Source organism: Schistocerca serialis, chromosome 1, assembly GCF_023864345.2.
Source record: "Schistocerca serialis cubense isolate TAMUIC-IGC-003099 chromosome 1, iqSchSeri2.2, whole genome shotgun sequence".
Classification (NCBI taxonomy): domain Eukaryota; kingdom Metazoa; phylum Arthropoda; class Insecta; order Orthoptera; family Acrididae; genus Schistocerca; species Schistocerca serialis.
This window is the reverse complement of record NC_064638.1, coordinates 239765055-239790531: the sequence shown is the minus strand read 5'-3', so window position 1 is coordinate 239790531 and position 25477 is coordinate 239765055. Positions and strand designations below refer to the sequence as shown.

At 41.5% G+C, this 25477-nt stretch overlaps 1 protein-coding gene across 1 annotated transcript in view; it reads right to left on the bottom strand.

Moving 5' to 3' along the window:
* Nucleotides 1-25477, bottom strand: part of LOC126462620 (fatty-acid amide hydrolase 2-A-like) — an 83516-nt gene that overhangs the window by 37484 nt on the left and 20555 nt on the right. Inside the window, exons 4-7 of the mRNA XM_050096091.1 lie at nt 24707-24818; nt 14088-14245; nt 4962-5102; nt 3969-4058 (exon numbers count right to left, since the gene is read on the bottom strand). Coding sequence (XP_049952048.1) covers nt 3969-4058; nt 4962-5102; nt 14088-14245; nt 24707-24818 — 501 coding nt within the window. The remainder of the gene's footprint in view (nt 1-3968; nt 4059-4961; nt 5103-14087; nt 14246-24706; nt 24819-25477) is intronic.

The following is a 25477-nucleotide window of genomic DNA, read 5'->3' as shown; positions in this document are numbered from 1 at the left end:
ACTATGAAGATTATATCATCCGTTATATTCGAAAATAAAACAGAACAATGGAATCTCGTTTATCCAGACTGTGGGAGCGTAAATCATCCGGATTAGCGAAAATCCATCAACTGCAAAAATTCTGAAAAATGATTACTTAAATGCCTTAACTACACACGCTATAACCATTTCTACAAAAAGACTCAAATTGTACCATTTTTTCACATATTCTGACTGGAGATAAAAACACAGTGAGTTTCACACACCGTCCGTCCAAAAATTCCGACAAACGAGGTTCCACTGTAGAAATAAACAAAAAAGTCATTAAACCAGTTGAAGATATTTTTTTTTTATTTAAGGTAATTTCTGAAAAAAATTAGGTGACAGACATACAGTAGACCATTTGCAAAACTGATCATGGTTTTTAAAACTAAGAATCCGATTATTCTGCGTGAAAAGGAAAGTCTCAATCAGTGTATATCGCCATTTTCGACTTTTGGACTTGGGACCTGGAGTTCCCATGCCAAAAACTGAGTGTTCCTCAGCGAGCAACGAACGGGTACATTTTGGAGGGTACAAAGAGAGACACGAAGAAAAATTAATGGAACAAGGAGGCTGTAATTGCGACAGTAATGAAAATGAAATGAAGATGGGCGACACATATGAGCATACAAGTATGAATAGTTGGCCATAGTACTAGGTACTTTCAAAATACAAGAACAGTCCCTGACAGAAGGTTGATGTCGGATGTAAAATATCTAGGAGAAAGATATATGCTTATAACTCAGGACCGTTGTGCATGGAGAACTCTCGAGGAGGCCTTTATCAAAAAGTTGAAGCGAACTGATTGACGACAGTAGTAATGTTGTTGTTGTTGTTGTTGTTGTTTTGATGATGATGATGATGATGATGATGTTGATGGTCATGATGGTGATGGTGATGTTGGTGATGGTGATGTTGGTGGTGGTGGTGGTGGTGGTGGTAATCATGATTATGGTGGTGGTGGTGGAGACCATCATCATCATCACGGTAGTTATGATAGTGGTGATCATGATCATCATTATCATCAGATCATCGTCACCATGGTGACGATCATGCTTATTAGAGAGTGTCTCATGTTATCTGTACACCATTAAAACAGAGTGTTTCAGGAGGAATAGTAAATATTTTAGGATGTGATAGTGTAGAGTAATTTCAGTAACACATACCTACAACATAAGTACACGTTTGACTGGTTACAAAGGTAAAGCTGTTTACAGAGATAGGTTTCCACCTCGTGTGTTGGTATTCCAGTTCCTGTAGGTTTATTTCTCGATTGTAATTTTAATTTTGAAGTTAAAGCTGTGAAGTTCTCCTTGAGTTTACATAACTGAACTTTTCAACATTATTGTGATCATGGTTTATTGAACAACTGCATTGTGTCGTTTGAGCATGTCGCACGTATTTACAAATGTCGATTTGTGTTTATGTACGGATGTTATAATGGAAACACTGCTGTTGCTGCTGCTGTGTGCCTGTAGAAAATACGACAGATAATTTCCTAAGCGCGGAGTACCAGATTCAAGAATGTTTACTCATGTTTGAAGCAAACTGTGTGAGACTCATGCAGTACCCAGCGGCCATCTGAACATGCAAATGAACAGAGTGCGAATGAAATAGAAGACATTACTCGCTTGTTACAACGTGGTCATTCAACAGGTACACAGTCGGAGTTCCACATGCAAGAATGTGGCGTACATTACATAGGCACCGCTCCTAACCATTTACAGCAGGTTCAAATAATCCTTGGCAGATAGGGAGCATCATCACAGATTCGTGGATTAGTGACCACAAGGTTGTTGTACCAATACTGAATATTGGAATGTCCAAATCTACCAAACATAAACACTAAAATAAATTTATTTAAAAAAGCAGGTAAAATTTCGCTTGACGCATCCCTAAGAGACAGTCTCCACGCCTTCCAATCTGACTACGTAAGCGTAGATCAGATGTGGTTTAAATACTAAGAAAAAGCATCGACGGCAACTGAGCGATATACATCAAATAAATTAATACGAGATGATACTGATCCCCTATGGTACACAAAACAGGTCAGAATACTGTTGCAGAAGCAATGAAAATCGCGTGCCAAGTTTAAAAGAATATAAAATCACCGACTGGCAAAGTTTTACAGAAGCTCGACTGTTAGCGTGATTTTCAATGTGACATGCTTTTAATGGTTTCCAGAACGAAATTCTGTCTCGAAATCTGGCAGAAAATCCAAAGAGATTCTGGTCGTACAGAAAGTACACTGGTGGAAAGGGACAATCAATACCTTCACCGTTAAACCCAATCTTCCTTCCCTTCCTTACCTCCACTGTGCGATAGCAATGGTAATGTTGTTGACGAGAGTGCCACAAAAGCAGAGTTGCTGAGACAAGTTTTCCGAAATTCGATCACGAAAGAGGACGAAGTTAATATTCCAGAATTCAGATCAAACACAACTGCAGCATGAGTAACTTAGACGTAGATATTCTTGGTGTAGTGAATTCTTGAAAACGAGCTTCCAACATTACTGGAAATGGCTCCTTTGGCTACAAGGATGGGTATTTTCTTGCAGTATCGCAGGGCTCCTGCACAGTCTAGTCGTTATTTGACTGGTCATCTAATGCCAACATTCACTGGAAGATGGATTGGCAGCAACCGGTCACTTTTCTTGGCCAACAAGATTTTTGCTTGTGGCAATGGTTGAAAGGCAAAGTCTTCAAAGAAAAAATGAACACAATAGATGATCCGTCACAGTATGAATAACCTTCGCCGCACAAAAGACTGTCATAGCAACAGTCTTTTATGGTGGCAGATTATTCATACTGTGACGGATCATCTGTTGTGTTTATTATAGCGACTTCACAAATCGAAAGCGCCTTGAAGTCGGAAATGGAACTTATAAAAATAAACTTGCAACTCAATCATTTGCCTCCACTCAAAACCTATTTGTTTGGGTTGGATTCTAACTTTTATATCTCTGTGAAAAAAACAAATTGTATATATATGAAATGTTTTATTCGAATTAGTCCGAATTTCCAATTAGTCTATATTTACTAATCCTCCTCAAGCATTGCGTATTTTATAAAATATTCAGTGTACTGTTACACGATTTTACTATGAAAATCGTACCTATTTTTCTGTGCGATCATTCCTCGTAACCTTTTTATACCCTGGAAACAAAAGAAATTATGAATATTTAACGTGATAGTCTGGTCTTTCTTAATAATCTTCCAGAGCCCTTGAAAATATCCTACGCTTACGATGCTTGTTTATAATTTATAGTGAAATTTATCATAAAAAATGTGGGTATACGCCAGCTGTGGAGGCAAAATTGTTACATAACACGGGATCTGTCGAATAGTGTGATATTTACATGGTGCAACAGATGAAGCTGGAGTATGTCGAAATACATTGATTTCATTTTTTCCCCGAAATCTTTCACCGGAAAAGTGTTATCACTCTATATTACAGTCTTCCATTTGGTTCAAATGTGTTTAAGCCTGTTTTAAAGAGCCACTCGGTAATTATAAAAGTCACGAATGTTGACGAAAGAGCAAAAAAAAAAAAAAAAACAGGTGGATATTGTCATGTTGTTCTGCAGAAGATAGGCTCATAATAGAAAAGACCGTGCGGTCATTATCTGAAGACATGAAGAGGTTTCGTTGAGATGATAAATGTTAGTTATGTTTTAAGTCGACAAGTATGGTCCGCTCTGCTAGTAATGACTGTGTGTTAAGGTACATAAATACGAAACTTGTTTGCGAAATTAGGACGAGTGGACACCCATCTTAAGCAGGCACGGCAGGCTGCAGCCCTTTTCGGAGCTCTTCGAGACACACACACTTCTTATGTTCTAATTATCGGTTGGGCAAGTACAACATGCCACTCATCTTTACTCTCCTCCATACTTTTTTTCAAGGGCGACAGCTAAATGCGTCATTTCCTGAAAAAGAAAATCTTACCTTTGGCGCCATTGGATGCTGAAGACCCTTAACACTCACAATCGTCGGTCCTGTTAGCTCAAGGGAATGTGCGAAGCCCTTGATTTGTACCTAAAAAAAGACAGAATGTTGCAGCTAAATTCTAATAAGTTTGAAGTATTTTAGAACTGACTTACGTGAATTAAAGTCATCGATTTTTCAGATCCCTACCGATGTGTTCTACAAATACTGTATCACAATACGTTCGAGTGAGATAGAAAGTCAGAAATAAAAATATAATGTCAGCAGGTAATTCTTGTACACTTTGCCGTACTCAAGAGGGATATAAAAGTAAATTTCTCCTTTGGATCTCTACTCAGTCGTTCTATTAATGAAAACAGAGTCTTGAAGTATAATGAAGTGAAATCAATGTCAGTCCCGTTCAAACCTGCGAAATCCACTGTACAGGTAATATAAAAAAGTGCGAATGTGTGTGAATTCCTAAGGGACCAAACTGCTTAGGTCATCGATCCCTAGACTTATGCACTACTTAAACTAGCCTACGCTAAGAACAACACACACCCATGCCCGAGGGAGGTTTCGAACCTCCTGCGGGAGTGCAATAAAAAATGACACCAGGTAAATAAGTATCACGTACGTTGTTAATAAGCCTGGCAGAAAATCTGATGGCAACATCTACAGAAAACAAATTTATAGCGCTCCACTCTTTAAGTATAATTACTCGCGATAAAGATCCAACATATTGTTGTCACGGTAACATATAAATACTGGTAAAGAAAGTTTGGAAACTGAAGTACTGCAAACTATCTTTTGCTGTGGACACAGGATTTGAAATATTTAAATACGAGTAATCCAAAACGGATAACCAGTTCGTTTAATGTTCTAAAGTTTAATGCAACACCATGCACTCTCATCTTGCTACACCTAATACATTACATTGCATTATACAATGTAGATGGAACTATAATACTGCTGAATTTTAAGGGCTTTCCGTAAAGAATAATCAACAATTACCTTCTCAGCTCGGATATTCTGCCTCTCATTCAGGGTCTGGATAACCTTATGCATAGCCTCCCTCAGTTCAGGTTGGACCCTGGAGCTTGTCATGCTACCATTTTCCTCCATGTAGAGCACACGCAGTGTTTTAACGTCCACCTAGATAATAGTTAATCAGATTATGCAAAGAGACACATAAGATTTTTGCAACACATAAGATTTACGCAAGCAGTCACAAAAATAAACAAAGAAACAGTTCACACTTTCGTACCAGGAAGTTTTTCTAGTCGCCAACAAGACGTTACGTATTTTATGATATATTATTTTTTGTTCTTGCATTCTGGATTCTGTGCAATGTTCTGAGTTCAAATTTCGCTACATGACTTCCGTGAATCGTTTTACCACAACATGCACGTAAGGGGGAGAAACGATTTGAGGAAATTGGGCTTTGAGGTTGCGTCAACGACGTGTGAGTGCTGATCACCAGAAAAAAACGTTTCCTTTACTCTAGTGCTGTCTTTTGTTGAGACACATGCACTGAGGTCTACCTCACACAAGCAACGCCAGAAGCCTTGCAGGTTTCTGATTTCTTAGCCAGGACTATATGCGAGTCCTGTGTCGTTACATCATGTCTAATGCATAGTTATGATGGTACCACTATCAAACATAATTTGGTTTTAAGGAGTGTAGTCAGTCCAACATGACCAATTGAATGAGTTGGTTTCGATTCGCAGTCCGTTACTTGTGCAAAACCTTGGAGACTTTCAGCAACAAGGTCGTCTGGGCAAGAATTTTTCAGGCGTCCTTTAGGAACAAGAGCAGCACCACGTGCTACTCTCTCTTGCTGGTTGATTTACATGTTCGTGTATAAAAATAATTGTAACGAAACAAGTTTGGCTACATTCTTGTTATTCTTTTCAATGCAATTTTAAGTTAAAGTTGTGTGACATTTCTTCCGCTTTCCGATTGAATTTGCTGTCTTTGGCTACCTAATAATTGCCCTCCTGTCATACAACGCCTGGGCGTAATTACAAGCATCATTTCAGACCATCTCCTCAAAGTTTTTGCCTTTTTTGTGATAGTCGCAACAGGTGAGCTCCTCACAATGACGGTATTACTGGAGACTTTAGCGCCACTGTTAATGATATGGATATGTAGTATCAACACTGAGCACTGCGTATTATTTTATGTTTTGTTTGACTCAGTTGAGAGAATGGTCTTTATGCTGGAAAGTCAGAACGGTAGCTATTCGAAGAAGACTGCCCGTTATCGCATGAAAATATATTTAGAGACATTAAGGAAACTGTTGTGAGGAGTTCGTGCATTTCATTAAGATCCCTAGATAAGATTAGGATAATTACTGCTTGCACGCAGACTTATAATTTTCCTATCTCGATCTGTGAGCAGGAAGACGAGAGCTTGCTTCCTTACATTTTGCTTAATAAAACAGCCTAGTTCCACATAGCTTATAACGATTTGCAGAGTATATTAATACTGATTTATCAATGAAATTTCTAGTTTCTAGATGATGCAGTTGGCTTTCTCCACTAATATTTCGCCAGTTAATTACGTACATAGTTCTGATATCCAAATTAATTGTTATTAGAGAAATTTGTAATGTAATCTATAAAATTAGATAGTAATAGGGAATTTACGTGTGTTTTCGTGTCAATAGAGAGCCAAAGATATAGCATGTTATTCCTTACATCATGGCGAAACGCCACGTATTTTTTTTTTTTTTTTCAATATCAATTCTGAGGTAGGAGATCCTAATTTCACAAAGATGTCAAACAGCTGTTCCAACGAAAGCTTCCTGCGACTTGCTCCCGCGCTGCACACGGGTCCAGACTTTCAGTGTTCCATTCTTTGATGTTACCTCAAAGCTCGTTACCTAAGAGAACTTTTTTCTTGGTACCGTACGAGGGCTGTTTGTTTTTAAGGTCCAATTGGTCACGAAATGGAAACAGCAGCGAAAACCCGATGAAGCTTTGCACAGATGTCTTGGAGGTCTCTTTAGTATGTCCTACGATCGCATCACGCCGCTCCTTTCAGTTCTGAGAGCACAGTGAACAGCGAAGATGCTTAGAACAATAATGTCCGCCAAGCATGAGCGGCTGCTGAGAGATTTCGCCAAATTTCATGTAGGCCACGTAACGTAACTGTCATGCACTTCCTTCGTCATGACAATTCTCGGCCGTACATTGCAAGAGCAATAAAGACGCTCCTGCAGCATTTTCGACGGGAAGTGTTTGATCACCCACCATACAGCTCGGACTTGGCTCCCTCTGATTTTCATTTCAGCTCACATGAACCGGTAGCTATGAAGACAGCATTTTGGCACAGACAACGAGCTGCAGACCAAGCACAGGCGGCAGCCATCTATAACGAATGTATTGGAAACTTGATACATCGTTATGATTAATGTCTAAATCTGAATGGCGGCTGCATAGAGAAGCAGCTGGAAGGTGTAATTAACTATTGCAAATAGAACATTTTTTATTTTCGCTGTGGTTTCCGTTTCGCGACAGATGGGACCTTAATAAATGAACAGCCCTCGTATAAATAAGTTGGCCATAAAATTTGAACCTATTCCGAGTTTATTGTGTTATCAGGTGACACAATAAAATCGGAATAGACCAAAATTTTATTTGTGTTATCAATTGACAGGAAGTCGTTTCTGAAAGTATTTGTATGGAGTTTAGTCACGTATGCAATTAAAACGTGGACGATAAATAGTTTAGACAAGAAGAGAATAGAAGCTTTTGAAAAGTGGTGTTACAGAAGAATGCTGAAGATTAGATGGGTAGGTAACATAACTAATGAGGAGGTATTGAATAGAATTGGGGAGAAGAGAAATTTGGGGCACAACTTGACTAGAAGAAGGGATCGGTTGAAAGGAGATGTTCTGAGGTATCAAGGGTTCACCAATTTAGTATTGGAGGACAGCGTGGAGGGTAAAAATCGAAGAGGGAGACCAAGAGGTGAATACACTAAGCAGATTCAGAAGGATGTAGGTTGCAGTAGGTACTGTGAGATGAAGAAGCTTGCACAGGATAGAGAAGCTTGGAGAGCTGTATCAAACCAGTCCCTAGACTGAAGATCACATCAGTTGACACAGAAGAGGTGTATGGAACCAGCAAGATCAGCTAACTCTGCATCTACATACGTTTTCCCCAAACCTCTTTAAGGTGTATGACAGAGGATATTTACGGTATTTCTATTATTTCCCCTCTCTGCAATTCGTGACTGACAGGGGAAAGAATGGCAAAGTGGCCTGGTTGGGAATTGTGGCCACTGCTCATTCGATGCCTTCAGCAATGCTGCTTCCTACCTAGAAGTGGCCAGACTAAGTGTAATCGAGACTTTTAGTGTTGTCAGTGACTTTGACAAAGGAAGCTTGCTATGTTTCATCTACATCTACATGGATACTCTGCAAATCACATTTAAGTGCCTGGAAGAGGGTTCATCGAACCAACTTCACAATTCTCTATTATTCCAATCTTGTATAGCGCGCGGAAAGAATGAACACCTATAACTTTCCCTACGAGCTTTGATTTCCCTTATTTTATCGTGGTGATCGTTCCTCCCTATGTAGGTCAGCGTCAACAAAATATTTTCGCATTCGGAGGAGAAAGTTGGTGATTGGAATTTCGTGAGAAGATTCCGTCGCAACGAAAAACGCCTTTCTTTTAATGATATCCAGCCCAAATCCTGTATCATTTCTATGACACTCTCTCCCACATTTCGCGATAATACAAAACGTGCTGCCCTTCTTTGAACTTTGTCGATGTGCTCCGTCAGTCCTATCTGGTACGGATCCCACACTGCGCAGCAGTATTCTAAAAGAGGACGGACAAGCCTAGTGTAGGCAGCCACCTTAGTAGATCTGTTACATTTTATAAGTCTCCTGCCAATAAAACGCAGTCTTTGGTTAGCCTTCCCCACAACATTTTCTATGTGTTTCTTCCAATTTAAGTTGTTCGTAGTTGTAATACCTAGGTATTTAGTTGCATTTACGGCTTTTAGATTAGACTGATTTATCGTGTAACCGAAGTTTAACGAGTTCCTTTTAGCACTCATGTGGATGACCTCACACTTTCGTTATTTACGGTCAACTGCCACTTTTCGCACCATTCAGATATTTTTTCTAAATCGTTTTGCAGTTTTTTTATCTTCTAATGACTTTATTAGTCGATAAACGACAGCGTCATCTGCAAACAACCGAAGACGGCTGCTCAGTTTGTCTGCAAAATCGTTAATGTAGATAAGGAACAGCAAAGGGCCTATAACACTACTTTGGGGAACGCCATAAATCACTTCTGTTTTACTCGATGACTTTCCGTCAGTTATTACGAACTGTGACCTCTATGACAGGAAATCACAAATCCAGTCACATAACTGAGACGATATTCCATAAGCACGCAATTTCACTACGAGCCGCTTGTCAGTAATAGGAACTGAATAACAGTACAGTTGAAGAGTGTAATCACTGCTCAAGTTGTAGGACTGCTATATACTTATATGGATATGGATATGTCCGAAAGAACAGACACCATCGATGACCTGCAGCCGTCTAGAACGAAATTAGAATTATATTAATACCTTCAGCTGCTAACGGGCTTTGATATATATCAACGGGGACAGGAGAAAATGTGTGCCCCGACCGGGACCCGAACCCGGGATCTCCTGCTCACATGGCAGACGCTCTATCTATCTGAGCCACCGAGGGCACGAATCTTTCTGTGAAAGCGTTTAGGTTTCGCGATCGATTTATATTACTTTAGTTGCTTCCACTTTTAAGTAGAGCAATAGATTTTTGTGATATCATGATTCACGCAATGTCTTTTGACTTACAAATATAAGTCACTTTCGTTTCGTTCAGTTGTATTGTACCACGTGTGAACCATTGATATAGACATGGCGTCCGATCGGGAATATTGCCCACGCTACACGTCGGGAAAAGAGGCTATGGTGGCCAAGGTGACCACTTTTCGTGACGGATGGCCATTCTTGCCGACAGTTCATTTTCAGTTTGTTTATCCCAAAGAGATTTAGCTAATTTCATATTTTATGCATTGTATAAAAACTGACGAAAATGCATTACAAACGGTTTTATACACAAAACTAATAACCGTTTTTCTGCTCTTCTTCAAGGGTTTGAAAAGAGCTTCAAGATGGCAAGAAAATACATCTGGAAAGCAGAGTAACAAACATGAAACCTTGTTGCGATGCAAAAGGGAATTGAAGCAGTAAACAATGATAACCTGCCTTTTTCAGTAGCAGCAAAACAAATCAGTATTCCACGTAACAAGCTAAAACGAATAGTTTTAAGAAAGATAGAGACGCAGCTGGCAGTAAAAAGGCTATGGGCAACTTAAGGGCAGTGTTCAGTGGAGAACAAGAGAAAGAAATCCTTAATTACATTTTACAATTGGAAAAGTGATTTCATGGAATTACAGTGAACGACCTTGGCGATTACCATTCCTGTTGGCAGAGCGTAATAAAATACCACATCGTTTTAGTAAAGAGTCTGAAATAGCAGGAAAAGTCTGGGGGGGGCGTGCTTTTGAGAACACCATTAGGAAGCAAGAATTTACCTCTGTGGCTGGAGCACAAGCATTTAACGAGGTGAAACAGACATGTTTATTATATCCTTAAAACCTGCAAGATAAACGAATGCATCCTGTTCGTCGTATTTAGTCGTATTTATAATGCAGATGAAACCGATCTTCTGACAGTTCAGTCCAAGAACAGCACTGTGTTTCCACATAAAGGAAGATGACAAGTCGGACCCTCTATTTCAGCTAACAGAGGTTTTCTGACGACTTTTGTGGTGTACATGCTTGCAGGAGGAAATTTCATTCCCCCTTTTGTGATCTTCCCTACGTGAAGAATGAAGGTTAAACTTAAAAACGGGGTTCCGCCAGGAATTGAATTTGCGTGCCGCCCTTGCGTGTGGATGCAGAGTGGAAGATTTTTAGATCGGTTTGCACATTTTTAAAATACGCAGAACCAACTACTTAGTATCCAGTTCTACTAATCTTAGATCGTGACTCTACTCATATTAAGAACAAAGGTTTCATTGATAAGGCCAGACAAAATCTTACAATTGTTGTGTACTTGCCCCCACAATGTAACCACAAGCTGCAACCTTTGCATGTGGTAGTTATGTCTCCCTTTAAAACCTTCTACACATAACCTTGAGGAAAATTTCTTCGCAATAAGTCAGAAAGAATTATTACACAGTTTCAAATAAGAGCAATCTTGGGTGAAGAGCTTCTTCGTGCAGCCGTTCCAATGACAGCAATGAATTGCTTTAGAAAGCGTGGAATTTTTTTTCTAGCCCCTAACGTGTTTACCGATGACGACTATACTGCGGTTGAGGTTACTTCCTTTGGACAGGGACACTACTATTATGCCTTGGTCAAGTATTGGTTCTTGTTCATTGTGAAACTGCTAAGTCTTCTGCGAGTGCTGGTTCCTCTGGACGCCAAACTGCTGTACTCCTTCAAGCAGGCCTACTGGTTCATTTTCGGAACCAGTTTACGAGCTGTCTTCAAGGCAGGCTGCCTTCAGATTGTACGATAAGTCTTCTATAGAACAAGATTTCCCTCAGCGTCCGAGCACTGAAGAACGTCCCTCTGAGTACCCAACAGGTGGCTTCCACATAAGCCCAAACGATGTAAAATCTTTTGCCTAAGAAACGAAGTGTGAACCAAAGACAAACTTGGTAAGAAATGAGTAAGAAAGGAAGGACTGCAATAATCACTTCAGGCTCTTATAAAAATGTTTTGGCTGAGTTTAAATTAAGGAAGATAAAGAGATTTTAATGAAAAAAGGAAGTTCGAAGAAAAACAGGCAAGTAAAGCCTTTATTCTACAATTCAAGGCAACACAAAATAAAGGTTAGAAGCTAAAAGTAGGACTAAACGCTAAGAGAGTCTTTGCTAAAAAGAAACTTTTTCAAGAAGAAATGGAAGACGAAAAATCCACTCATAATGACAGTGACACAGATTGATTTTACTGCAAGGAAGCGTTTTCCAGATATAAAAAGAATGAAGGATAGATAAGATGTCAGAGCTGTAAACTAGGCTGATGAACTGTGCGCTGGATGTGATGAGGACGATGATAACTTTACGTGAGAATTTTGTACATGACTTAATGCTGTTTCTACGCTGATAAATTGTGAATGAATACTACTGAAGTAATAACCCATAGTTAGTCGTTTATTTCTCTGTTTACATCATTATGAATAATTAATACTTCTTATTTGTTGACCTTTTGCGCCAACAATGTATTCATTTATATTATAGTTCTCCTATTAATAATTAGCGATGAAACATAAACTATAAGCCTACCTATTATTTAAACTAAACAGTCCACGTTTATATATCCTATAAAATATACTTTTGCCTTAGCTATAAATATTTGGTACGATACCAGGGATCACCAAATTTAGTATTGCAGGGCAGCGTGGAGGGTAAAAATCGTAGAGGGAGACCAAGAGATGAATACACTAAGCAGATTCAGAAAGATGTAGGTTGCAGTAGGTACTGGGAGATGAAGAAGCTTGCGCAGGATAGAGTAGCATGGGGAGCTGCAGCCGCGTGGGATAGCCGAGCGGTCTAAGGCGCTGCAGTCTTGGACGGTGCGGCTGGTACCAGCGGAGGTTCGCGTCCCCCCTCGGGCATGGGTGTGTGTGTGTGTGTGTGTGTTTGTCCTTAGGATAATTTAGTTTAAGTAGTGTGTAAGCTTAGGAACTGATGACCTTAGCAGTTAAGTCCCATAAGATTTCACACACATTTGAACATATTGTCTTGGGGAGCTGCATCAAACCAGTCTCAGGACTGAAGACCACAACAACAACCTTACAGTATTTAGACACGATATATATTTGCGACAAACGTATGTTGACAGCCATGGTTTCATGAATTTTACGCTTTTTGCACGGTATTAATATATCTGTGCAGAGAACACGTATTGCGGATTCTGTATCTTGGTCCTCTTTATAATGTCTTTTTTTATTTCGTTTTATATTGTACGTATGTTCAGTTTAGCAGTGACTTACTTAGTGTCTTTTTTTCTTTGGAGTTGTCCCTCTAACGACTGAACAATGGATGTGTCCCTCTCCTGGTGCGGTCCTAAAATACGTATTGTTTCGAGATTTAAGAACGCCTTTCGTCAGACATCATCAGTCGTATTCGCATGTGAATGGGCATTTTGCGGTACATTTGTTCCACGACCTGACTAGTTGCGTATGACTCTCAGTTTGCTATATTTCTGGCTAGATTATGATTGTTTCTGCCATCAGGTGTTTCTTCTGTCGTAGCACTGGACAAGTAATCTCTTATTCTGGTCACTATTTTTTTCGTTTTTTCCACTCTGTTCGAATACATACGTCATTTAAATATAAAATTCATCAAATATATGCTATTTAAGATATCAAATTGTCATTTTTATGAAAAATGCACATATTCTTGTTTCAAATTACACATACTGTACAAAAATAATGTTTTCATTGCAAATAAAAATTTTTAATTGCCAATTATTTATAAAAGTTGCTTTAAAGTTTAAAAAATTAAAAATTTTTTAACGTGAGGTTTTTATACTTCAAGGAATGCTAATGGATCATGCACCTCCGTTTAAAATTTTGCCATGGATGGGAATCGAATCAGAACCACTCACCTAGTAAACAGCCAAACGGTCCTTTGGAAAGACGACTGCGGTGTAGAACAATAAGGAATCTCGAAAAACGGCAAAGTCGATTTCCTTGAGACTTTTTGATGGTTACATGGAACTGCTTTGGCTAATTGATATTTGAGTTCTGACCTTCATGTACCAAATTTAAAAAATACAAAAAAATCGACAGCTATGTGGTGTTCTTGTAAGATTTGTACTGCTATCACTATGTGCCCTTAAGGCTGTATGCCCAGTCTGTGTAAAATTGGAAATGTCTATTCGAATTCTACAGCTGGCTGGAAAGGAGATAACGGAGAAAAAATGTGAAATGAATAAATCAGCTACAACTGGGGATGCGAGGATGCGGGGATGCGAGAAAGCAAAACATGTCGGTGCGGCGTAGGTACTAGGCGACCAATAGGGGACAGAGCGCGGACAACAACAAGTTATGCAATGAGAGGCTCACCGGTTGCAGTAGACGCAGCCTGGGGGCGTGTTTGCCCGCCATGGCGTGCAGCACGGCCGGAAGGTCGACGGCGTAGCGGCACATGGGCGACACGCTGAAGAAGTCCGGCCAGCGCGGGTCCGTCGCCACTGGCAGGTGGCCCTCGTCTGACACCACCCCTGCCACAGACCACACACGCACTCGCAAAAACTCTCCAAAGCAATATTACACTATTGGCCATTAAAATTGCTACAACAAGAGGAAATGCAGAGGATACACGGGTATTCATTGGACAAATATATTATACTAGAACTGACATGTGATTACGTTTCCAAGCAATTTAGGTGCATAAATCCTGAGAAATCAGTACCCAGAACAACCACCTCTGGCCGTAATAACGGCCTTGATACACCTGGGCATTGAGTCGAACAGAGCTTGGATGGCGTGTACAGGTACAGCTGCCCATGCAGCTTCAACACGATACCACAGTTCATCAAGAGTAGTGACTGGGGTATTGTGACGAGCCAGTTGCTCGGCCACCATTGACCAGACGTTTTCAATTGGTGAGAGATCTGGAGAATGTGCTGGCCAGGGCAGCTGTCGAACATTTTCTGCATCCAGAAAGGCCAGTACAGGACCTGCAACATGTGGTCGTGAATTATCCTGCTGAAATATAGAGTTTCACAGGGATCGAATGAAGGGTAGAGCCACGGGTCGTAACACTTCTGAAATGTAACGTCCACTGTTCAAAGTGCCGTCAGTGCGAACAAGAGGTGACCGAGACGTGTAACCAATGGCACCCTATATCATAACGCTGGGTGATATGCCAGTATGGCTATGACGAATACACGCTTCCAATGTGCGTTCACCGCGATGTCGCGAAACACAGATGCGACCATCATGATGCTGTAAACAGAACCTGGATTCGTCCGAAAAAAATAAGTTTAGCCATTCCTGTACCCAGGTTCGTCGTTGAGTACATCATCGCAGGCGCTCCTGCCTGTGATGCAGCATCAAGGGTAACCGTAGTCATAGTCTCCGAGCTGATGGTCCATGCTGCTGCAAACGTTGTCGAACTGTTCGTGCAGACGGTTGTTGTCTTCCAAACGTCCCCATCTGTTGACTCAGGAATCGAGACGGGGTGCACGATCCGTTACAGCCATGCGGATAAGATGCCTGTCATCTCGACTGCTAGTGATACGAGGCCATTGGGATCCAGCACGGCGTTCCGTATTACCCTCCTGAACCCACCGATTCCATATTCTGATAACAGTTAGCGGATCTCGACCAACGCGAGCAGCAATGTCGCGGTACGGTAAACCGCAATCGCGACAGGCTACAATCCGACCTTTATCAAAGTCGTAAACGTCATGGTACGCATTTCTCCTCCTTACACGAGGCATCACAACAACGTTTCACCAGGCTACGCCGGTCAACTGCTGTTTGTGTATGAGAAATCAGTTGGAAACTTTCCTATGTCAGCACGTTGTAGGTGTCGCCACCGGCGCCAACCTAGTGTGAATACTGTGAAAAGCTAATCATTTGCATATCACAGCGTCTTATTCCTGTCTGTTAAGTGTTGCCTCTGTAGCACGTCATCTTCGTGGTGTAGCAGTTTTAATGGCCAGTAGTGTATTAAAACTATTACGTGTTGCTTAGATCATATGCTGCTTCATGACTTCCGAACTAGTCTCCTGGAGAGGGAGAACGCGGATGTTAACGTTTCTGTCTTATCTGAAATGCGTCCTGGAAGTCTTTCTTCATTACGTGTTCGGTATCCTCTGCGATTACGCTTGATTGTCCGTCAGTACATCAAAACCCTCACTCAATTTCATTTTTATCTTGAGGAAGGAGTATTGGTATGTGACGCTGGCGAATCACCCATACTGATTTCGATTTCATCATCGGCGTCTAAATGTGGATGGCGGATAATAACATAAGCTCCACCTTTGTGGCAAACAGCCAATCGTCATCGACCGACTGCCGTGTCGTCCTCAACCGATGATATCATCTGGATGCGATACGGAGACGCATGGCAGTCAGCAGCGCTGACCACTCACAAGGAGACTGTGTAACGCCGGAAATGCATATCCTCGTATTTCCATCTATTGTACTATAATTTGTTGTCCTTATTTTTGTTACCTGAATATATGACATTTCTGTGTCTTTACATATTGTAATTGTTTTACTATTTGTATATATATATATTTATGCATTTATGTCGATGTATAATTGGTTTGTTTCGTAAATATTATTTGTATTTTTACGCTGGGTCTTGCCAAGGGAAAACTGCTATCGAACGATTACATCGATAGGTCGTGTGAAGAATCAAAGTGTGTAGGATCTTTGGTAGTGAACTCTGCCGCGTGGAGCGCGGGCAGAGCATGGGGGAGTCTGGCTGGAGTAGCGAGTGGAGCAGGTGTGTTGTGTGTAGCTCCCGCGAGTTGCCGCGCTTTCGGGGTTTGGCAGCATGTAATTGCGCTCGACTTGCGATAATAGTTTCTGACATGGTGTTGCGGACGGGAAGCATTAGCTGGCGCACATCAAGAGCCCGTTTCGTCTGGTGACCGTGTTGAGAAGAAGGCGCGCCAACATCCAGCTTCTGCAACAGCGACGGCCGACAATGAGTGACTGTCGCCACCTCCTCGATCGACGGCTTCAAACCTTCAATCAACCAACAAGGAAGACTAGAAGAACGTAAAGTTTTAGAACTGTATGGCAGACCTCAGCTTTTCAAATTGTTCCATTTGCCTCGCAAAATTACAGCAACTTAGCATGAACCTTTGTTGCTCATTGTCCCAATTGCATTACCAAGCAGGGTCCCTTCCTTTTCCGAAATGAACCCGAGTGTCGTTGAAATTCAGACGCCAGCATTAAAGTACAATTATTGCATTTCACTGCTTTAATTTCAAAGTTCAGTTTAAGTATTCATAGCTGGCTACAATATTTAGATTACACAAGCACAAATTAAGAGTGCGAGTTTTGTTACCGTATTTTAGCTTACCTGTGACTGCAGCTCAGCTTGGTACGTACTAAATTTTACTATTGTTAATTGGTCAGAATCATTAAATTCAAGTTCAAAGTTAAATCTCTTATTTCTAAATTGCGTAGATTCAAGTAGCTTTTGAAATGATTGTTGAGGTAGTCCAAGACTAACCGTATTTTACTGAATTTCGATGTGCTTAAGAAAGAAAGCTTCTTATTAATTTCAGTCACTAAATTAACTTTCAGTTTTCCGGTTTTATTAATTCTTTTGCTAAATTAAGTCAGAGTGCAGCGAAAGTTATTACTTCTGACAAACTTTCAGTTATCACACTACACGTGTCAACCTTCAGTTGCCACGCTTCCAGTGCTAATTATATGTGTAATTACCTTTCTTTTTCAGTTACTGTAGTAATTGTCCTTAGGACTGGCAACCGTAATTTCCCCCAAATCTCAAATATCTAATTACCGCTAGTTAATTGTTAACGTAACGACCGCACATTTACTTTCTTCATTAACTTTACCCCTTTTCAAAATTAATTTCCACCAGTTTCATTTGCATTTTTCCTTTCATTTAGATGTAACCCTTTACCGACAGATTAACTTCGGTGACGATTGCTTTTCCCAAATTTCCATTAGGTACAGGCGGTTTAATTTTTCACTGTCATTAAGGTCGATAAGTGAGGGGGAGGGTTACAACTGTGCCTGCTCATTATCATTGTTTTCGTCCAAATTTATGGTATATCAAAGGCTTGGAGAGAATTGAAAGTGACAGAAGTGAGAGTTCCAGTTGGCAAAGAATCTGAAAGAAAATAGCATTTTTGGTGCAGGTCGGGTGAGGAGTGAGCCATTTATGTCTGCATAGCTTCAAGGCAGAGCAGCGGAAAAAGTACAGAACGGTAATCCGAGGATCGAGACTGTACAGGTTTTTTTTTCAATTTTTATATTAACCACTCTGCACGGAAAACGTAGATAATGTAAATATATTGTATTTGATGTGCTGAAACTCTATGTGCAGAAGAATAAATTTCTTCTGTTAATTCAGTCTTGGGGAGGCGAATCATATCCACAATTGTACGACGAGTTTTTTCAAGGTGGAGTAGGTCTGCCATCGTGCAGTATAAAACTTCGCCCCTCTCCTCCTCCTCACCTCCAAATGCAATCTGCTAGTGCAACACTGCGATGGCCAGTTTTATAGTCAGCTAAAGACTTTGAACAAAAAGCTTCAAAACTTCTCTTATCTTGTCCAGAGGGGAAAAAATCACATCTTGGCAGGCTGCATCAAAATACTGAAATTTATTCCAGATATTCAGCTTAACTGTAATAGGTGTACACTGAGGAGGTGACAAAAGCCATGAGATATACACGTATACAGATTGGGCTAGGATGTACACAAGGTATAAAAGGGCAGTGCATTGACGGAGCTGTTATTTGCACTCAGGTGATTCATCTGAAAAGGTTTCCGAAGTAATTATGGCTGCACGATGGGGACTGACAGGCACTGACGCGGAATGGTAGATGGAGGTAGACAGATGGGTCATTCCATTTCGGAAATCGTTAGAGGATTCAGTATTCAGGAATCCAGTTGGTAAGGTTGTGCCAAGAACACCAAATTTCAAGCGTTCCCTCTCACCACGAGCAAAGCAGTAGCCGACAACCTTCACTTAACGACCAGGAGCAATGGCGTTTGCGGAGAGTAGTCAGTGCTAACAGACAAGCAACACTGCTTGAAGTAACCGAATAAATCAACGTGAATGTAACTCCATCCTCTGTCTGGAGTGTGGGACTATATCCAATAATACAATACCAATCACCGTTATTTAGTTTTTATTTTTAGGCTACCAGCTTCGACGATAGATTACGTCATCTCGATTTAAGCAGGCGTGAAGATGACGTAATGTATCGTCGAAACTGGTAGCCTAAAAATTAAACCCTAAAAAACGGCGATTGGTATTGTATTATTACAAATCAACGTGGGACGTACGACGAACGTATCCCTTAAGACATAGCGGCGAAATTTAGGATTCATGGGCTGTGGCAGCAGACGACCGACGCGAGTGTCTTTGCTAACAGCACGACACCGCCTGCAGCGCCTCTCCTCAGCTCGTGACCATATCGGTTGGGTCCTGGACAACTGTAAAATCGTGACCTCGTCAGATGAGAACCGATTTCAACTGGTAAGAACTGGTAATGGGGTTCGACTGTGGCGCAGACTCAACGAAACCATGTACCCAAGTTGTCAACCACGCATTGTGGTAATTGCTCCATTATGGTCTGGGCTATGTTTACATGGAACGGACTGGGTCCTCTGGTCCAACTGAGCCGATCATTGACTGGAAATGGTTATGTTCAGCTACTTGGCGACCCTTTACAGCCATTCACGGACTCCATGTACCCAGACAACGATGGGCTTTTGATGGATGTCAATGCGTCATGTCACCGGGCCACAAGTGTTCGCAGTTGGTTTGAAGAACATTCTGGAACACTCTAGCGAATGATTTGGCCACCCAGTTGTCCCGACTTGAATGCCATCGTACATTTACGGAACTTAATTGAGAAGTTAGTTCGCGCACAACATAATGCACAACATAATTGCAACACTTTTGCAATTATGGACGGCTATAGAGGAAGCATGACTTCAACGACTTGGCGTGTCCGTACAATGTCGAGATGCTGCACCACGTGGGGCAAAAGCAGACCTGAGACGGTATTAGGTTGTATCTCATGACGTTTGTCACCTCATTGTGGACGAACTACAGTTTTAAATCGGAAATCACGAGATGTTCGAGTGTGGGTGAATGAGAAGAAATAGATATGTGTGTGACATATGAAAGGTTGGATCGGTCCAGAGAGCGCACTCGGACAGCGTTGGTGATAAGGCGACCGCTCGCGATAATTGAGACATCTGGGTTCAGATACTGGTGCGGCACAGATTTTCATATGTCACTCTAAGTAGTACATCTATACCTATTAGAGTTCAGCTGAATTTCAGAAGTAAATTTTATCATCGGCGAATGATCTGGCGTCAACCTAGGAAGAGATCCCATCTTCCCGGTGGTTTGGAGAGGGATAGCGATGCTACTCCTGGCCTCAATATGTGGGGAGCTATCGGGTATGACTTCAGGTCATAGCTGGTAGTGACTGAAGCAACTCTAATGGGATAATGGTACGTAAAGGACACCTACGTCCTCATGTGTTACTCATCGTGCGAAGCATCGTGGTAGTACTTTTCAACATGACAATGCTTCTCCACACATGACACGTGTCTCTATGAACTGTCGGCATGATGTTCAGATACTGTCATGGCCATCATGATGCACAGATTTGCCCCAGATAGAACATGTGCGGGACAAGTTTGGGAGTCTATTCTGTCCCAGTCCCACTTCCAGGAAATCAAGTACCAGTTTCGACAGTTGTGGGCCAGGTTGCTTCTGGAGATGACAAACGGGTTTATGACACCGCTTTTACCATGCATCCAGGTCAGAGAGAGTGCAACGTCATACAGATAACGGCTCATTCTCTCAAGTTCTTTGTAAATTTGATTCTATTTTATAATCAATGAAATAACAGCATAGAACCTCTCAACCTGCAAAGATTCATTTCGTTTCCTCGTCCCCTTCTCGATGCTTCACTTTTTTTGGTCAAGCAGAGCAAGTATAAAAAAACTCAACCCAACACGCTGCTCTTTCAGTTCAGCCGTCGCAAACAGCAAACTGACAGATACACGATAATGGAACCATGCTCATCAACAACAAACCAAACCTCCCAGCTCGCAGGCACTTGCCACACTGACCCAAGAAGGATTTATAGTGACGCACCTGAGCGCAATATTCAAATGTCGGTAAAACATCCTCTTATTATGTGCACACCCTTTTCACGAAATACGCAATCGTCTCCGAAAACTGCACCTCCAAATGGCATACATGGGGTGCATGTGGCTGAAGTGATTAGGACTGCGGAACTGTACTTTATATCTACTTTTGGAATTCAGTGAAGTACAAAGACACCATACGCTCCCATCAGATTCCATGAACGTCGCGGCACGGAATCAGAGAGGACCTGGACAGTGGTATTTTCCCTAAAATCTCCCTCAAAATCGCTCCTTTTCCTGCCTAGAGTCAGCAATAATCATTGGCAGTCCATGACGAACAAGAATTCAAGATACCCGAAACATAACATTATTCCACAGCTGCCTCGTTTCACAACATACGTTGTTCCACACCTGGCTGATTTCACAACATTTTATTTGTTGTTACTGGCAGTTTCGGCCTTTAAGTTGATATTTAACGTAAGACCTACGAGTAAACAGGTATCATCATGACAAAACTTTGTGAAAAATACTCAGTACCTTATGTAAAGCCCGTCTGATCGTATTGTTAAGATGCATGAGTAATAATCAATTGTACAACTACTATGTGTAAAACATAGCAGATTAAATGGTACAGCAAACAATCATGGCAATAAGAAATAGCACTGATTCGTATAACTGAAGTCATTCATGTAGGAACAAATAAAATATAATTACAAAATCAGTCAGTCTGTAGAATAATGTTGTCCTTTGGAAACCATATATTGGCTGGGGACCCAGAAGCAACAAAAAGCATTTCAAATATATTTGATGAAGTGTAAGTCAGGCGAACGTGCAGACCAAGAAAACAGGTGTAAGCGGCCTTCCACTTTTTCTTGACGTATATAGCTGTGCATTGCCTTACTGAAATGTGACCTACTTTAGGGATATGCAGTACCTTCGACTTTATAACCTTCCTACTGCCCAAGTTTTCTTCAGTACATAGGAGTTTATCCAGTGGAGCCTCAAATAAGCACATCTAGCGTTCGTCCTCCATGCCACTCAACAATATAAGCTACAAGATAGAGTCTATAACTTAAGTTCCTACCACTTTATGTCATTTTAAGTGGGAGTAAGACAAAATAACTACTTTTCGCAAACTATCATGCCACCGATGGCATTTACGAGCTGGGGCCAACATGGGGTTTGCGTGGTTTCTAGACAGTGGAAGCTGGCGGATGCTTGTCATTAGCACATTCCACAAAAAAGTGTCAAAATATCAGTGTAGACCTGTAGGACAGAGCTGTAATGTCAAGCAACATTGTAGGCGAAGCTTTATGGTGGCTCACGGGTGTCCAGGCAATATGACAGTGATCCCGTATTGTAGTGACGTTGCATGATCTATTACTAGCTCGTTGTTGCTTAATACCATTTTGTTTCCAATGTTTCCATCCTGTACATGAGCCCAGACTTACCATTACTCAATTCCGCTTCCTGGAAGTCAGTAATCTTGGGGGGAGCTTATCCGAAACGGCTAAGTTTGTAAATTGTTCGTGTGCAGTCGTGGATAAAGACCAGAACCGGCACCGACGCAACTATGGAGCACCAAGGGCCGTAGACGAAAGGGGTGAAGACAGCTGCGGAGACGTACGAGATGCGACAATAAAGTAATGAGACTGATGTGAAAAAATATGTTGCTTACCGTTTTAGTCAAGTTTAGTGTTGTCTCCTTCAAAATAGTTCCCTTCTGATTGCACAAATTTTTCTAGCGCTTCTGCCATTAATGGTAACATTTCTGGAACTCATCTTCTGTAATACCCTCCAAGATCCTCGTCACAGCTTTTTGGACGTCTTGCGTTGTTTGAAAATCGTGTCCCTTGACCGCCGTTTTGACTCTTGGAAATAGAAAAATGTCGCACGGAGCGATATTTGGTGAATAAGGTGGCTGTGTTAGTACTGAAATTTGTTTTGAGTTTAAAAATTGCTGAACTGACAGAGCAGTATGGGATGGCGCATTATGGTGATGCAGAATCCAATTATCAGCAATGTTGGCACGGTCACGAAGAACTCTTTTTACGAAGTCTTTCTAAAATTTCTTTATAGTAATATTGGTTAGCTGTTTGTCCAGGAGGAACCCACTCTTTATGAACAATTCCCTTAGAATCAAAGAAGCACACAAGCATGCATTTCACTTTTGACTTTGACATGCGAACTTTTTTTGGTCTGGGTGATCCCTTTGAGCACCATTGCGATCTTTGGTGTTTTGTCTCTGGATCGTACTGAAAAAAACCAACTTCCGTCACCAGTGATAACACGGCTCAACAATTCTGGATCGATTTCCGTTTGCTCTAACAGATCGGCTGCCACATTTTTCCGTGTTTCTCGCTGTTGTGGTGTGAGATTTTTGGGGACCATATTTGCACAAATCTTTCTCATACCAAGATCTTCAGTTATTATTAGACAAACCATTTCTCAATTGATTCAGTTCTTCTGCAATCATTTTCACTGATAATCTTCGATCAGATCGTACGAGTTCACGCACCCTGGCCAAGTTGACATCCGTCCGTGAGGTTGATGGTCGTCCACTGCGGTCTTCATCTTCAACATACGTTCTGGCTTCACTAAACATTTTATTCGAACGAAAAACTTGAGCTCTTTACATAACCTCCTCTCCAAAAGCCTTCTGAAGTTTACCATAAGTCGTCGTCAAGTTTTCAGTCAATTTGACGCAAAAAGAAATGGCATGCCATGGTGCAATATTATTTGGTTCCATTTCCGTGGCAAGAGACACAAACACCTGTTAACTTATTATAGCACAACTCACGACTGAGCAGTTGCATCGATATGCCTCTTGGACTAGAAGCAGCTTATAAACCAAGGTCAAAGATATTGTGCCTATGCAAGCCTGCAGTGTTGCCACATCTTGCAAAGAAAATCAGTCTCATTACTTTATTGTTACACCTTGTATATGGGCGAATAGACGTGCAACTGCCGAGAAACTGACCACCCAGATGAACCAGGGAGCTACCAACAGTGTCTCCTATACGACCGTGCAGCGAACGTTGCTGAATATGGAGCTCAGCAACAGGCACATGGTTCATGCACCCATGCGGCCTTCTGTTCGCGGCGAAGAAAGCTGCAATTTGCAAATATTAAGGCAAATAAAGGTCCACTGAGTGGCGACAGGTGACATTTTCAGATGAATCACGTTTTATGCATCATCGGACAGATGTCAGTTGGCGTGTACAACGTGGAACATCTGAAGGAAACACTCTGTAACAATCATCGGGAGAACACATGCCGGAGGAGGGAGTGCTATCGTCTGGGGAATGTTTTCGTGGCGTTCCCTGAGTGATATCGTCATTTTGGGAGGCACAGTGAGTCAACACAAGTATTATCTGTCCTTGGGGGACCATGTCCACCCTTGGATGCTATTTGTTTTTCCTCGACACGATGACCTATACCAGGAGAACAACGCAACGTGTTACGCGGCTCGCAGTGTACTTGAGTGGTTCTAAGAGCACCAGAATAAGTTTACCGTACTTCCCTGGCCACCAACCTCTCCGGGTTCAAACCCAATCCAAAATCTGTGAGATCACCGTGATCGAGCCACGGATCCTCAAGCGAGAAACCTAGCACAGCTGGCCACCGCACAGGAGTCGACGTGGCTCCAAATGCCTTTAAATACCTTCCACAATCTCATTAACTCTCCTCCCACCCGTTTCGCAGTGGTCCGAGCTGCAGAAGGTTGTTACTCAGGCTTTGACAAGTAATCACATTAGTGTGTTCTGGGCATTACGGTTTTCAAAACGTCTGTGGGTTGAGACAGTACATAGGTCAGAACTGGAGATAGGAGCAAGCAGCTACTCACCAGCCGTCGGTTTGTGGCCGAAGACTCCGCAGAAGAGCGCCGGCAGCCGCGCGGAGCCTCCCACGTCGGAGGCCAGACTCACCAGCGATGCTCCAGCGCCCAGCAGGGCAGCCTGCAAACAGTCGCTCACGTCATCAGGTCTGCAACGTCATTGATATACAGGCTGTTTCAAAAATACATACATTGGGGATGGGTTCCACACACCAGATCAAGGACAAAAGTTCACATAAATATATGTTCGAAAATCCATAGTTTTCGAATTAATTATGAAAGTTTACAATTTAGGTGACTGGAGCGCATCAACATATTAACTCACAGTAAAGTCTCGAAATCTTCTCTTCTTGCTTCTAAACACGCATGCACTCGTCGAATCATGGACTGTCACTACCTTTGAAATAGTCCCTGACAATCTCGAATGGTTTTACAAGCTTCCATGAACCATCAATTAAGAGGTTCTACATCCAGGTGGTCCACAGCATGGACCAACTGTTTACGGCGCCCCCAGACATAATAATCCAAAGTACTGAGGTTCTGGAAACTATATTACTACAAAGAAATTTTAGAAAGACTTAAAAGATTTCTTCGTGTGCATGCCAACATTAATGATAATTGGATTACGGATCACGATAATGCGCCATCCCATGCCGCTCTATCAGTACAGCAATTTTTAACCTCAAAACAAATTTCAGTAATACCACAGCCACCTTATTCACCAGATATCGCTCCGTGCGACTTTTTCCTATTTCTAAGAGTCAAAACGGCGGTCAAGGG